This window comes from Notechis scutatus, chromosome 2 (genome assembly GCF_049901735.1).
Source record: "Notechis scutatus isolate UNSWTSFEM ecotype Mainland chromosome 2, rNotScu1.2, whole genome shotgun sequence".
NCBI classification, from domain to species: domain Eukaryota; kingdom Metazoa; phylum Chordata; class Lepidosauria; order Squamata; family Elapidae; genus Notechis; species Notechis scutatus.
The window spans coordinates 82,172,047-82,187,361 of record NC_142010.1 but is presented as its reverse complement, the minus strand read 5'-3'; the positions used below and the strand labels follow the sequence as shown (position 1 = coordinate 82,187,361).

The 15,315-nt window shown below is 35.5% G+C and overlaps 2 protein-coding genes across 3 annotated transcripts in view; one reads left to right on the top strand and one right to left on the bottom strand.

The window, feature by feature from the left end:
* Nucleotides 1-561, bottom strand: part of CDKL3 (cyclin dependent kinase like 3) — a 40,434-nt gene extending 39,873 nt beyond the window's left edge. For both annotated transcript variants that reach the window (XR_015747588.1, XM_026687282.2), the window contains exon 1: nucleotides 146-561. The gene's annotated coding sequence lies outside the window, so the exon portion shown is untranslated. The remainder of the gene's footprint in view (nucleotides 1-145) is intronic.
* A 143-nt stretch (nucleotides 562-704) lies between these two features.
* Nucleotides 705-13,847, top strand: UBE2B (ubiquitin conjugating enzyme E2 B). The gene is made up of 6 exons (XM_026687262.2): nucleotides 705-930; nucleotides 5,131-5,211; nucleotides 5,652-5,677; nucleotides 10,284-10,373; nucleotides 11,793-11,881; nucleotides 12,132-13,847. The coding sequence occupies exons 1-6, from the start codon at nucleotides 887-889 to the stop codon at nucleotides 12,258-12,260; spliced, it is 459 nt and encodes a 152-aa protein (XP_026543047.1). The 5' UTR covers nucleotides 705-886; the 3' UTR covers nucleotides 12,261-13,847.
* Nucleotides 13,848-15,315: the final 1,468 nt, after the last annotated feature.

The window sequence follows — 15,315 nt, the reverse complement described above, 5'->3', positions numbered from 1 at the left end:
TTTCTTATATTCATTCAAGTCCGCCCGCGTCTCTCTTCATTAGTATAGTTGCTTCTGTGTGGACTATCTGGATCCGCTTCTTAACTATTTGTCATTTTGCAGAAAACAAAGTGATCAGAAAGCACAAGAATTTTTCATTGCCCACCTGTTTTTAGGGCATCATTGCCTCTGTTACCCAAGCAACCTCGATTTCATCGTAGAACAAAGATGTATTTTTTAAAAAAGCATTGGAAGATTGTGGCAAAAAAAAAAGCACTCCTTTGCTGGGCAAGGTGGCTACACATATATATACACACACAGTCATACATTTATAGGTTCCGTTGCTGGTCACATTAGGCGGCAAAAATAATCGTGTAGCATCTTAACCAATTTTTGACGCGATGATACATTAACTCTTAAAGGACTATCCGTGAGACTTGATTATAATTAGATTCTTCATAAGGCTTATACCACACCTCCACAACTTAACCATCAGGGAACTGTGCTTAATATATGGAAACATGAATAATAGACCCGATGTTGAAATCAAAAGTCAGAATGCGCTACAAGTGAAACCTGCAAAACATCGCGCGCGCGCCAACAGCGTCCCTCAAGCTTAAAAAAGCGAGCGAAAACTATCCCGCGGCCTCTCGGAGAAAGGGTGCTCCCCTTTTCACGCTGGCGCGGTGGTACGTTCCTAAGGCGTTCTAGGTCTCCTCCGCAAGCGGGCCGAGTGGTACAGTCGCGAAGGGTGGCTTCTTTCCCTCCTCCCACCGGCGGAGGGAGACGCCATTGCAGAGTTGTTTGTGAAGCAGCGCGAGGAGCGAGGCAGCTGCGCTAGGAGCGGTGCTGAGGCTTTTGGGGGAGGGGGCGACCGGGAGTCTTCGATCATCGGGGCGAGAAGATCATGTCCACTCCAGCCAGGCGGAGGCTAATGAGGGATTTCAAGAGGTAAATGCTCCCAATGGGTCTCCGGATCGCTCTTTCCAGGGCTAGAAGCCCTCTTTCGTGAAGGGATTGAACCTTCCCCCCACCCCAGCCGGGTCCCCTTTTCTCGGGGAAAGGGATATATCTTCCTTGGGGGTCCCTTGCTGGAACTGAAGTACGCATCGCCCTTCCGGGCGGCGACGAGTCCATGGGCCTTGGTAGAGAAAAAGAAGCGAAAGAGGAAATCTGAATTTCTCCTGCTCAAAAACTGGGAGGCAAAGTATTTCCCTCCTTTGTAAGAAACTATTTCCAACGAGGATGCTAAAACTAAGGATTATTTGAGAAACGAGATTTAAACGATCGGATTATTCGATGCATGTGTGTTGTTGTTTTTTAATAATCCTCCCAACCCAAAGAACCTCCCTTTAGAAACGGAAAGCCTCGGGTCTAATGCCTATTTTGTAAATAAAGTGAGCCGGATTAAAATGGACTGACTTGACCACGTAGTACATACAGCTGACTGGGGCGCCTGTAGTGGGGAGAGAGAAAGCAAGTGCCAGGTTTTCTTTTTAACTATTTCTTGGAAATGGTGGCCAGAAGCCTTGCTTTAAAAAGCTACTGATTTGCTGCCAAGTACTGAGCTACCTGGGGAAACGAAAGCATGTTTCTTTTCTTTTCTTTTTTCTAAACCCCAGACAGAAAGATTAGAAGCGTTGCATGAAAGCCGCAAACTTGATTTAAAAAAACATCCATTAGGTACTGGTTGATGGGCCATAGATTGTGTGAAATATGTCTTTAGCTTCAAGTGTTTATTTGGTATGCTTTCTGTCCACTGATTAAAAAGCATTTTGCCAATACTGCACAATTGATTAAAAATAAAAATAAAATAAAAGCAAGCTTTGCTGAATCTCGGGTGAAGTGGAGTGGAAAGTAGGATCCTCTTCTTTCTTTACTGTGTGGGAATCTTTTAATCTCCCTTAAGTATTCGTTTCTGTATATCTGGAATTTACTTCACTTTGTTCTTTAATACATACATATACAAAGAGAATAGTGCATGGCTTCTATTTCAGAGGTGAAAAAAGGTTGGCTAAAGAATTCTATAATTGAAAGGAAGAAATGGGAAATGTGGATGGAAGAAAAATAGTATATGAGCCTGTGATTTGCTTTTTCCTCTGAATCATTCTGAAAATACTTTTTTGATAAAATACTTGTGAAAAAGCCAGTTGTGCTGAAGCAAATACAATAAACAGTCCAGGTACTGTATAGTAACTAGCACAAGGAAGCTATTTAATTTTCTTTATGGAAGGGGGAGCTTGTACTTCCGTGTTTGCTTAGGTTGCTTCCTTGTCTTCTTTGCCTCTTGGCTTTTAGTGACATCTGGAGGCATCTCAGCTTGTTATTGCTAGTTGGCAGAAATATGGCCATTCCTTTTTCTCAAGCAAGCTGTTAAGAAAACCATCCAAAATGTCTTTCCTGGCATAGCTAATAAACTTTAATAAAACCTAAAATCCTAATTAAATAACAGCTCATAAACTGAACATTTGGATAATGTGTATATCACTTTATTAATATTACAGCTGCTCCCATTCAGTGTTAACTAGAAAATCAGCACAGCTATAGGATGTTCATTCATTTAGACTGAAATTGGTGTAGGAGGAAATGGCAAAAGAAAAGTGATTTTTATAGGTGTAGATGTTTCAGAATGGATGCTATAACTGATAATCACATCTTTGCATATATGTAGAGCAGTTCTATCCAGTATTTGGTTAGGGGTTAAATTGCACTTCAGGCATTAGATAACTATTTGGATTTAGCACTGTGTAGAAAGAAACAATATGAAATATGCTTCATTTGTGGTATCTAGCAAAGATAAATAAGAAAGCCCCACTAAATATTAAATGAGAAACATATCTCAAAATGGAATTCATTTATTCCACAGTGCCTTCTATGATAGCTAGGTTGGTATAGTGGCCCTGAAGGTGATTTCTTCCCAGAAAGCTTCTGTACTAGCCTCAGAATGCTGTTATTAATGGGAGAGTTTATGAATTTCAACAGGAGGTAGCAAATAGCATTTATGTATTTTGCAACCTTCAGCTGACAGCTTTCACATATGAAATCCCCATTTAGAATATAAAATTTAAAGAGTGAAAGGCTTTTCACAGCATGGTATTAATGAAACTTTAATAACCAAAGTTATATCTGAAATGCACATGGCAATTAATAATTTGGTGTGACATTAGTGTGCAAACTTGCTATCTTGTAGCAGTGGGTCACATTATTTTGCTATCCAGCCAAGGCTTTGGGTAGCCTGTGTTGTTGACATTAAATGGACTGAATGAGCATGCCTAAAATCAGAGCTGTATAAAGTTCAGAGTAGTTTTAAAGGCCAAATAAGTATACATTAGCAGGATCATGTTATTAATTTCCTTTTATGCTTATTATCACTTTTGCAATTACTTTCTTTCCAAGAAACAAAAGTGTATGACTACAGTTTTATTTTAGATACAGTTGTGTAGAAAACCTGTATAAAAATTGTGAAATCTTAAGTGTAAATAAATGAGAACAATGAAATCTAATTTATGCCTCAATAAAGACATTTGCATATTACAGTAACAGAATTGTTTGTCAAGGATAAGGAAAGTTTCATACAGTAAAATTATAGAGGACATGTTTGTCACATGGTAGAACTTTGTGCTGTTTAACTTTCCTGTAAAGGATGACCTGTTGATAATTCAGTTTGAGTGATTGAATAATGTAAAAAATTAAGATACTTCATGGATATGATCGGCAAAATATATGGGTGTTTTGGAGAGATGGAATACCTCATAGAGGTGATTGAATAGAATGGGACAGCACATCAGAATCAGGCTGTTCCACCCACCAAAATAAAATGGCCGTTGTTTGATTATTGTTTGGATACAAACAAAAGACTTAGATATTTCCAATCTGTTCTAATTTATTGGAGCTTCAGATAGATAAACTTAATGTCCCCTCCTTGGAGAGATACAATCAATACCTTAATACGTGAAGATAACTATAAGTACATAGTCCTGACTTAATTCATTCAGTGGCCATTTGAAAATATGACAGTGCTGAACAAAGGGACTTAAAACTTGCACCCAAAGTTAAGACTGTTGTAGCATTCCTGCACTCATGTAATGAAAATTTGGGCACTTGGCAGTCCACCCATCCTTACAACTGACTGCAGGGGCTCTGCAACTCCCCATCTGCCTGTCTCTTCCCCTCATCCCAGCTGCCCACTGGCCCATCTGCACCTGTACAGATGCTGCAGCCTTGACCACCTGGATCTGCTTCCCACTCCATCATGTCCAGGAAGCCTAAACAAGTTACAAGGCCAGCAGTGCATGTAAATTGCTTCAGTTACCTTTAATTTTTCTGCACCTGCTGACAGGCATATGCAATTGATGTGAGATGTGTTCTTCCTATAAAGGCCACCCAAATCATTCTGCAAGCAGGTGCCATTCCCACAATCATTCAGAAAGCTATAAAGAGCTCCTTTAAATCATGTTTTTTTTAAAAAAAAAATTGTTTTCAAATGTTCAGTAAAATAAAGGAAGCCTGTGTCCCATGTTGGCTGGGCACGCCAGTGAGCAGCTGCAGAAAAATGCAAAGGTAAGTGGAGCAATTTACATGTACAACTGAAATTGCAGTTAATGCAAGTGGTTGAGGCCTCCCAGGTCTGGTGGGATGTGGAGAGAAGGCCTGGACCTCCTGGCCCTGTGGCAGTTTTCTGTGCACTGGTGAGCCTTGTAGCCTGCACTAGGCCTTCTAGGGCCTCCCACCACTGTGCTCCACTTAATGACCTGCATGATCATTTAACAAATGAGACAGCCAGAATTGTTTTGTTTGAGTGAAATAGTCACATGATGTCTTGCTTAATGAGCGCTTCTCTCAACAACTGAAGATTCCAGGCTCAATTGTGGTTTAGAGAAAGAACTACCTGTAATGCCAATTCTCTCCAAGAACTGGATTCATCTTTTCTATAAAATTCTGTTTATAGTAAGGATATTCTGACCCAATATCTTTTAAATTGAAGAGAATCTTTCTGTATTTTATATTTTTCTTAACAGGTCAATAGTTTTTTTTTGAGAGTTAAGTAATAAAGTATTAGAATAATAATATGATTCTGATTACTTTCAAACTGCATAATTGGCATTTGCACAGTCAGATTTTATATTTTTATTATATTTTGTTTATTGGAAGATTACAAGAAGATCCACCTGTTGGGGTCAGTGGTGCACCATCTGAAAACAATATCATGCAATGGAATGCAGTAATTTTTGGGTAAGTAAAGAATTCAGTTGTAAAGAAAATATATGTTAGGTAATTCTCTGTGAACATGATATAAATACTAAATAATTAGAGTATCCAACATGTATTGATAAGTTTTTCCAAATTTTCCAAATTAAAAAAATGTTCTTAATAATTTTAAGTATAAATGTGACATCATAGCAAGGCTATGCCTGTCTCATAATGTTGAACATTTGTAAGCAAATCCCATTTGGTGCTTATTTTATCTCAAATTATAAATGCAAGTAGGACTCAGGGAAAATAGATGACCTGGGATACTAGAAAATTATATCTTCAATTATATATTCTATATATTTATGGGATACCCAGTTACAGCAGATTAGTTATAAATGTGAGTTTTATTTTTGTCATTTATAGTGTAGGTATAAATAAATACAAGAGTTAATCACTATAGATCTTGTTTATCTTTTCAGGCCTGAAGGTACTCCCTTTGAAGATGGTATGTTTCTTTAAACTTCATCTTTTTTGGTTTTAGTTTCATCAGCCTATATAGTATTTCCTGCATTTGATACCTGAAGATCCTGAAAAATAATATGCAAGAAACAGTAACTGACAGCCTAACTATATAGTAAGCAATCATTTGCTTTTCAGTGACAAAAATATGATTCAGAAAGTATCTATTGGCAAATGATATTAATTGGAAATTAAATACATTGATCTATTTGCCATATGCAACAAAACTAAAATATATTTTAATAAAAATAATTCTGCAGGAAACATTTGTAGATTTAAGAACCATAATATGGATTTTTTTGGTCCCTTATATCTTGTTTTTGTCATCCGAATGTGAGCCAGCAGGAGATCTCTGCAGGTGGGCAGGATAAATAAGCTGGTAAATAAATGAGTAAAACTCAAAATCTGCAGTAAGTTAGATTTTTAGTACTACTCAAATCTGTGGTTCACATGGGATTATTTATAATTAATTGCATTAGCTCTGCAAACTTGATAATTCTAAAAATGAATTCACACACATCGGAATCTTAAAAATAAGCATTGTTTTCCTATATTCAGAAAAAAAAACTATCTTTAACATGGACAAATTCCTATATACTACTAAAGCTACTCTTTGGTTCTCACCTGTGAGAGGCATTCTTTTCAGACCTTACCAAACCTTAGGTCATTTAATTCAACTGGATTTTGAGAAAATTGACTCAAAGTCAATAACATATCAAAACATTTAGATAATAACATATCAAAACATTAGACCATTTGTATTCTAATTGTTTAGTGCAGGGGTATCAAACTCAAGGCCCGGATCCGATCCACGGGGAGCTTAGATCTGCCCCATGGGACTGCCCTAGAAAAAGTGAAGGACTGGTTCATGGTACCTCTTCCAGTGAAAAGAGAGCTCTGTTTTCTATTATAAAAGTTCCATTTTCGTTGGCAGCGGGTTGCAAGAAGACACAACAGCTGAAAACAGAGCTTGGGAACCAGTTTTTTGCTGGCAGAATGCTCAAGCCTCGACAAGAGTGATGTCAAGCTGGCCACGCCCCCTGGTCACACCCCTCCCTCAAGGTCAAACATAACCCTGATGTGGCTCTCAATAAAATCAAGTTTGACACCCCTGGTTTAGTGTATTCAGTAAGCACCTGGGTTTATCTTTCATACAGATTTCCAGTTTTGTCAGTAATACCTTAGGTTTTGTTGGTAATACAGTGTCTTAATTAATATTTGAACACTTGGAAATGCAAATGTCTCAGTATATTAGATTACCTTGATACAAACAACGACAGTAAAATATGAGACTATTATGGCAGTGACAGACATACAATATAGCCACCCACTTCTCACTTTTAAATGTTATGTCTTGAAGAAGCATTTTTAAGGTTGTGCAATGCTTCAGATTTCGTTCTGAAAAGCTGCTACTGACTCATTAACGCAGATGCATCTGTTTCCAGGATCATTCCTGCTTTAAAGACTCACCAACAGATGCTATACTTGCATTCTGCAATTCTTTTCAATTGAAGCCAAAATGTTGCACAGCTTTTACAGCTTTAATAGTTAGAAATATGCTTGTTTATAACTCAAAGCATGTTGAAGGATAGGTATATGTGAGAGACTTATAATTGATAATGCATTTTTAACTAATAAATATAGGCAATAACATTTCAGTTTAATGGTTGAAACTGTTTTATGTTAATCTGTATTTATATTAGAAGATGGGAATGGATGCATTATAAATCTGATAAATCCACACACGTTCTTGGATCAGATTTATTTGGCACTGACTTCTATTGTAGTTGAAAGGAGCAGAATAATATTGTGAATCTTCCCTTCCTGGAAACCATTCTTTTTCAGCTCCCTCAAAAAGATAAATTCACAAGCCAAGTTGCCTGGGGTTTCCATATGCAGCTGTTATTTTAAAAAAAAGAAAAGTGAAGGAGTTCAACACTCTTGCTGATAACACACTTCCTGTTCTGGCATAGCATATAGATCCTGTTACCTTTTTATAGCATCTGTATTGAATATAGTAACACCTTCTAAAACTGTCCACAGACTTATCAGTTTTCTTTTTTTTTTATTACAAGTAAAACTCCAAAATTCAAATTGGAATTTTGAAATTGTTCAAATTGTTGTGAAATAAACTCCAATTTAATTAAATTAATATATTTTTGAGGCTTAAAACAACAGTAATAAAATAGTTCTGGAAAATAGTTCTAGAACTCTGGAATTTATCCCTGTGGATATACCGGGGATTGCATTCCAGAAACATAGTCAATACATTTTGAAATCCCTTTGTCTCAAAAGAATGGAAGAAATAATGAATCCGTACTATGTTTTACACTGAGGAAGAATTCACATCAAAAATATTTTATTCATTCTATATAAAAGTTGATTTATTTCGATGCATCTATTCAATATATATTAAGCCCTCCCTCCTGCCAATAAACTTGTGTTGAAAAGAATACCATGTGAGTGGTTTCTAGTGAGGATTCATGGTAAACTTGTCTGTAAAGAAGCAGGGATGGTATTGTGGTAGAGATTTACAGCCAGATGGTGAATTCTGGCCAGCAAAGTCCAGAAAAATGAGAGATTATGAGATCACCCTCTTGTACTGCAGGAACTGAGAAATTTACGGTCGATTTATAAGAACAGCTGAGAGTTAAGGGATTTCAACTAAACTCACAGCTCTAGTATAGCCTATATGGACATAAGATTTGCCCAACCTCACTTCTTAATCACTTTTGGAAATTGCTTAACTATTAGAAAATTTAGACTGACAAGTTTATATTATAACACCAGATGGTTTCCTTCAATTCTTAGCAAAAGAAATTTTAAATAAAAATTTAAAGACAAAAAAAAATCACTTTTTGGAATAAGCAACAAAAGAGGGATTAAAATCATGATTTTGAAAAGTTACAAATGGACTAAGGGTCCAGCTACTATAAGTTTGAAATAGGATTTTGAAATTATAAGAATTGGTCCTGAAGGAAAATGCTGTTGTTTTGAATTATTTTAAAAAATCAAGTTTGTTAGAAATTAAAGGAATGTAAAGTTGATTTATTTGATCAAAGTCAAAAGAGATATTCTGATAACCCTACAAGGACTTTTAATGACTACGACTACACAGTTTTAAGGATTTGTTTTAAAGTGATATAGGAAGAAGAGATAATTTGTTGTGTCTTAAGAGAAGTTGATAAGTTACCAAAATTGTTTATACTTGTTGGGATGAAGGGAGAAACCAATTTTTTTTCTTTACCATATTATTTTTTCTCTCTACTGTATTTCCCAGTTTTCTTTTATTTCTTATATAGTCAAACCTTTTTTAGTTTTTATCTTTTTAATTGTAATGTTTAATAAAATTATTATTTAAATATAAAAGGAAAGAGTACTGTATGTGTAATGGAATGCATGGATGATCTTGGGGAACAAGGGAAGAAATGCTGCCAGGGAAACAATCAGACAATTGAGACAGCTTAACTGTCAGAGAAAGAAACTTAGGAAGGATGAGCCCAATTGATTAGGCTGCTAAATGCAGCAGCAGGAAGTTTGTAACCTTAGACTTGGCAAGATTCTGTTAATGTAAAAGTAGAATTATTTCATCTAGTTGTATTTCTTGTCTGTTTACCTGAGAGGACTATGAAATTCAGGTGTGGGTTATTTATATCTCTTTATGTTCTGTGTTTGCATGTGTGAGAAGGAGGGAGCAAAGCACAGAAGATCTTGAATTTTTGAATGCAAAGCAGGTTTTTTTAGTTCAGGGAATGGCATAATATCAGTGGTGGTATTCAACCGGTTCTGCCCAGTTCTGGAGAGCCGGTAGCGGCGATGAGCAGTGGAGACCGAACCGGTTCTCTTCGCTGCTCTGTGTTTGGCTCACCCGGGCTCCCATACTCACTTTTATGGCCAGAATTCAAAGTGCAGCTGCTTTGCGCGGTGCAGAATAGTGGCGTGCGGCAGCTGCTGCAGCGACCAGCATCATGCAGGCTTGCAGGAGGCAAGTTAGAACGCCTCTGCGCCTGCGTGTTTGCAAAGCGCAGCCACCAAGCCATGCCCACTGAACCAGTGGCAACTTTAGTTGAATATCACCACTGCATAATATGTAAAGAAGTTCTAAAATTTAGTTTAGCAGAAGAATGAATACCTATTACAAATGCAGTGTTACCTTTTTTCTTTTTCGTCTGAACTGGTTAGTCATATCAGTCATATATGATCTTGCATTCTATTTTGTGTTTGGTTTCTTCAGTTGTAATATCCTAGTGATCTGCAGTGTTTCCCTTAAAATTGTTGATAGTTAACTTTCATTTTAGATCTTGTCCATAGTCTTTTAGTTGGATTGCTAGAGGAAGTTCATGTTATTTCTATTTGCATTTCAGTGTTTTATTAATATTTGAAATAAAAATAAATGTTTAATCTTAACTCATTTTTACCATGGTAGGCCATGTTTTTGCAAAAATGAAAAATTAGGTTAGTTTTCAATTGTCTACTTTTTAAAAAGAAATTGCATATGTATGAATGTATGTATGTATGTATGTATGTATGTATGTATTTGTTTATTTTCTAAGCCTCACCACACTTCTTTATTGCTTACTTTTTTCACACAGGAACTTTTAAACTAATAATAGAATTTTCAGAAGAATATCCAAATAAACCACCAACGGTTAGGTTTTTATCGAAGATGTTTCATCCCAATGGTAAGTTTTATTGGAAGATGCAATAATAAAACCTTCAATGTAATCATATATTCAGCAGTGTTCTATTTTTGTATGTTGAAGATAGGCTTGTGGCAACTGGTTACCCCAGAAATTCTTCACAATTTGCCAGTGATAATTTATAAAATGAATACAATATTAACCATTCAGATCAAAATAATCATGAAATTAAGATAATAAATGCTTGATTCTTTTAGAGATTATTAATTCTTCAGATACATTCTTGTTTCAAAGTCACTGTAGGGAGTTAACTGGAAGCAGTAATTCAGTCATTTGCCAAAATACAAAGGACCTGCATATAAAAAGACTTAACATTATTTATATTTTTCCTTTATTGCCTTAGCTAAGCCTCTTTAAAAGGTACTTTACAATGTATTAACTCAAAAGTGATGAGTAATAAATTACTAATATTCTTACTATACGCTGCTGTGAAATTTAATATAAGAAGTTTTGATATAAAAATGTTTTAAAATAAGCAGATAAGAAGATGCAGAAAAAAACTAAAACTTCAGACTGAAGTATGTTTCCATTGGGAGAAAAATTAAAACTTCTTGTTTTGTATGGAACCATAAAGGAATTAGTTTTCTGTCATAAGGAGATACATTAGACTACAGTAAATACCACCTCCCACGCTGTTACTATAAATAAAAATAAACCTTAATTTACATTCAATCACAACCTTCGATTTAATTTTTAAAATCCATGGATCTTGAATCTCATGTATTACATTACTAATCATTGCAGAAATCCAAAATTTGGAAAATAAACTTTATATGGGACCATATCTTTATAAAATATAGGCTTTTTTCCTGTGTGAATAATAATTAAGTTACAGTCTCTAAATATAATGGATGGTTTATATGAGATATATTTAAAGCTAATCCTGTTTATGAAAAAATTAGATGTGTCTTTTTAGAAATACACATTTTCAGATGTTTGCTTGGCAATAAATCTATGAACTTCTTTGCATAGATTTCTGGATTGTTAAATTAAATTTATACTACAATATTAAACCTTGGGAGGAATATATTATTGACTTGCCTTAATAAGATGTCAAAATAATTTAAAGTTTCTGCATGGCGTTTGAAACACTTAGTTCCTCTGGAAAAGGTTAAATCGGAATGACTCTTTGAGATTGCATTCTTCATTTTTCCCATCAAATTCAGAAGCCATGATTGCCTATTATTTTCTCCTAGTTAGCAAAAAGAAAGCTAGTTTGCAAACCTAGTTTCGATGTAACACTAAAAAAAATATGGACTTTTAAAATTACCTTTAAGAAGAATCAGAAAGTCTACATCACCTTTTTAGATGATCATTGAATCCAAATTATTCTGTGTTTGTAGTAAATTGGAAATTAATGATTTGAAACAAATTACATAATACTAATATCTTCTATTTTAGTGTATGCAGATGGAAGCATATGTTTAGATATCCTTCAAAATCGTTGGAGTCCAACATACGATGTCTCATCTATTTTAACTTCAATTCAGGTAATTTAAAAAAAATAATGAACACTTTCCTCAGACCTTATATAGAAGTGCTAGCTGTTTAATCTTCAGGTGTAAGTTATATTATTTGACTAAGCTAGTTGGTGTTGATTAATTTAACACTATACAAAGTATAACACCAGTCTAACTATGATTTCTGTCCAGTGTTGCATTGTTTTATATTTATTTTGTCTTTATCCTTTGAATGCCAATTAATACAGTTTTTCATGTTTTTGGCTTCCTCTGCCTTCAGTCACTGCTTGATGAACCCAATCCTAATAGTCCTGCCAACAGTCAGGCTGCACAGCTTTATCAAGAGAACAAACGTGAATATGAAAAACGAGTTTCAGCTATTGTTGAACAAAGTTGGAATGATTCATAAGAAATGACTTTCATTAACAGACACCCCATAATCATCATGTACAATTTAACTTGCGATAGGAAATGCTACCAGAACTCAAGTGCCACGTTTGACTTGCGTACAGATGCATTTGCAAATGCTCTTCAGTTTCAAAACTTTAAAAGCTTGTGTACTTTGATTAATGTACTTTTTATTGCATGTTATGACCTAAGTTATTGCTACATAAATTTGTAATATATCCTGTTTGTATTTTTTTCAAAGTGTATAATGTTGGTGTGAAGTTTTCATGACAGAATATACATATTTTGTAAATCTGTACTTTTTTCAAAATATTGAATGCCTTATTTTTGAATTCTTTAGATTTTTAAATTGGACATATCACTTAACAGAGTTTTATATATAAAATATTTCATGTAAAGCTGAAATACATAACCTCAGTGCAAGACATTTTTGTCACTATTCTATTTTTGACACAGATTCTAAAGTTGATTAATTTTTATATGCTTTTTTAAGGACCATGCTGCATAGCCATTTTTCACTAGTCCTGTATGGCAGACTAATATACGAGACCTTACATCTGACTTGGATATTGCACCCAGGTTGCTGTCCAAAGTAAACATTTTTGCCAAAGCTTGCCCAGTGCAAGCTTGTAAAGTACAAAAAGCTCTGAACATGGAGAAACAAATTACTGCCCACTAGGGACTTAGCACTAAAATGCTGGAGCAGTATATTTAGTAGCAATGAATTATGGACATTGTAAGTCCCAAAACTTTGTCTTCCTGGATTTTCAAATAATTGTGTACCCCTGCCTTGGCTGTACAAGTCTTCTGTTATGAGTTTTTGTTCTGCTATTCTTCTGCCCTTAATTGGTAATTCTACACTTGATCTTAGCCAAAAGGCTGAGAAACTATCCTTGGTAATTCTGTGAATGTGCTCACTGAAGAAAATCTGTGTGGAATTGCAGTGCTCTTGAAGGCCTTTTGAATATGATTGCTTGACAAATCAGTTTTTCCCATTTTAAAGCAGGAAACATATGGAAAGCCACAATAGTATCCCTTAAATAACCATTTTGCAGTTGAAATGCAAAACATACCCAGCACTTATCCCAAACTCAGACCCACAAACATTAATCCCTTGGCCACAGGAAAATTGCCCACTCCTACTTTAAACATAGACAAGATTTAAGGTGGAAGCCTATTCCTTTCTGTTAGATCATTACAGCTATTTGTTCAAAGAGCTAATTCATTTTCCTTGACTGCTATGCACATGTGATTCTTTGTTGTGGTTAAGGTCATATTACATTTATATAAATAGTAGTCATGTACTGATATCAGACTACATGTTACTATAACAACCTTAACAGGCATAGTAGGTCATTTAAGGCTTGTGTTTGCTAAATGAAAGAGAAACACCAACTGAATATGCTTACTGAATGAATTGCAAAGATGGATCCAAATCTTTTTAATAGTTTGCTAAATTGTCAGAGTTGGCATTAATTTCATATCTGTAAAAAGTCAAGTAAAACATTCTACAAATCTAGGAGTTAATGACCCCTCAGATATAAATAAAATATACTAGAAGCATCTATACACAGTGGGATCTCCATAAGGAACTATGTTGCATCAAAATTAATGTTGATAAGTTGGGTATGAGCAATGGATTTTTTAAAAAACTTGCTGGGGTGTGAAAAATACTTACTGGTTTCTGGCTTCTTTTAAGAGAATAATTGCAGCAATTATCTTCAGCCTTTCTCTACCATCCAAATTCTCATGATAAAATTACTCCCAAGTGACTGGTCTCTTCAGATATAGATATAATGCTATGTTGGGCATAATTTGAAATGGAGAAAGGTACAAGGCCTCACAACATATTTCCAAAAGCAACAGGATAGATTTTTTCCCCCTTGACTATTCTGCATCAAATCTGTTACGAGCATTTGCAGTAGAAATCCTGAAAACTTTGTTCCAAATTCTGACTAAATAGATAAGAAGATACATTCTAATATAAAACAGCTGTTGTGCTTTTCTGGAATCTTGCTGGTACATTTTCCACTCAGGATAATTAGATTTTTATCCTGCCTTTTCTGTATATAACTCAAGGCAGTGAACATACCTAATAGCTCTGCCTTCTGTTATCCCCACAACAGCTCTGTGAGGTGGATTGGGCTGAAAGTGATTGGCCAAGCATTCATACCTAAGGGAGACCTAGGATTTACAGTCTCTTGGCTTTACATCAGCACCTTAACTTCTGGACCAGACTGCCTCAATTGAGAATGAGAATGCAGTCTCACTGATAATATGAGATGTATATGCAATGTACAGTATAATTAGCTATTCCTAAATGTAAGATGTTGAGAACTATAGGCCTCAAATGATAGCAGGCCCAATACAACCATAATACATTCTCAGAAAAAGGTTTTGTCTGTCCCATCCTTTCTAAATACACATCATGCAGTGGATTGCATAGATTGCAGTTGTGCACCAATATCACTTCTAGTGATGCCAATAAGCTGCCATCATTCTTATTTATCTTCAATAGAAGCAGTGGTTACCCAAACCACTTCAGGTCAGGTTCATCAAACATACTGGCAGTACTTTCAAGCCAGAAAAAAGGGCATTCATTTCAAAGGCCTTGAGCTTAGATGGCTAGATAAGGAGAAAAAGTACATTCATGAAATATCTATCAACTGTCAGCTGTCATGGTTAAGGAAAATGCCCCTTGCTAGCAGCCAACAAGGGGAGGGGAGCATATGCCTGCTTGTAGGCTTCCCAGAAGTATCTGGCTGACCTACTGAAAACAAATTTCGGGACTAATCGACCTTGGGTCTAATCCAACAAAGCTTTTATGTTCCTATGAAATCATATTCAATTCACTTCATCTCCCAACTCCAGCTAAATGTTGATTAATAAGCAGAGCAGTCCTACCATATGAACAATTTTGTGGTTGGAATCTCTAAGGAGTCCAGAGGGCTACACCAAGGGAGAGAAACTTATTTCCCTTTCCTAGGCCTTTTTAAACAAATGTTTAGCTGTTTTCCTCACAATAGTTGCAATAGAAAGACTGGGATGGGCAACTT

Coding starts and splice junctions, on each gene's coding strand:
- UBE2B (XM_026687262.2), top strand. CDS start 887: ATGTCCACTCCAGCCAGGCGGAGGCTAATGAGGGATTTCAAGAG. Junction 5,212..5,651: donor TGGAATGCAGTAATTTTTGG/GTAAGTAAAGAA, acceptor TTATCTTTTCAG/GCCTGAAGGTACTCCCTTTG. Junction 5,678..10,283: donor AGGTACTCCCTTTGAAGATG/GTATGTTTCTTT, acceptor TTTTTCACACAG/GAACTTTTAAACTAATAATA.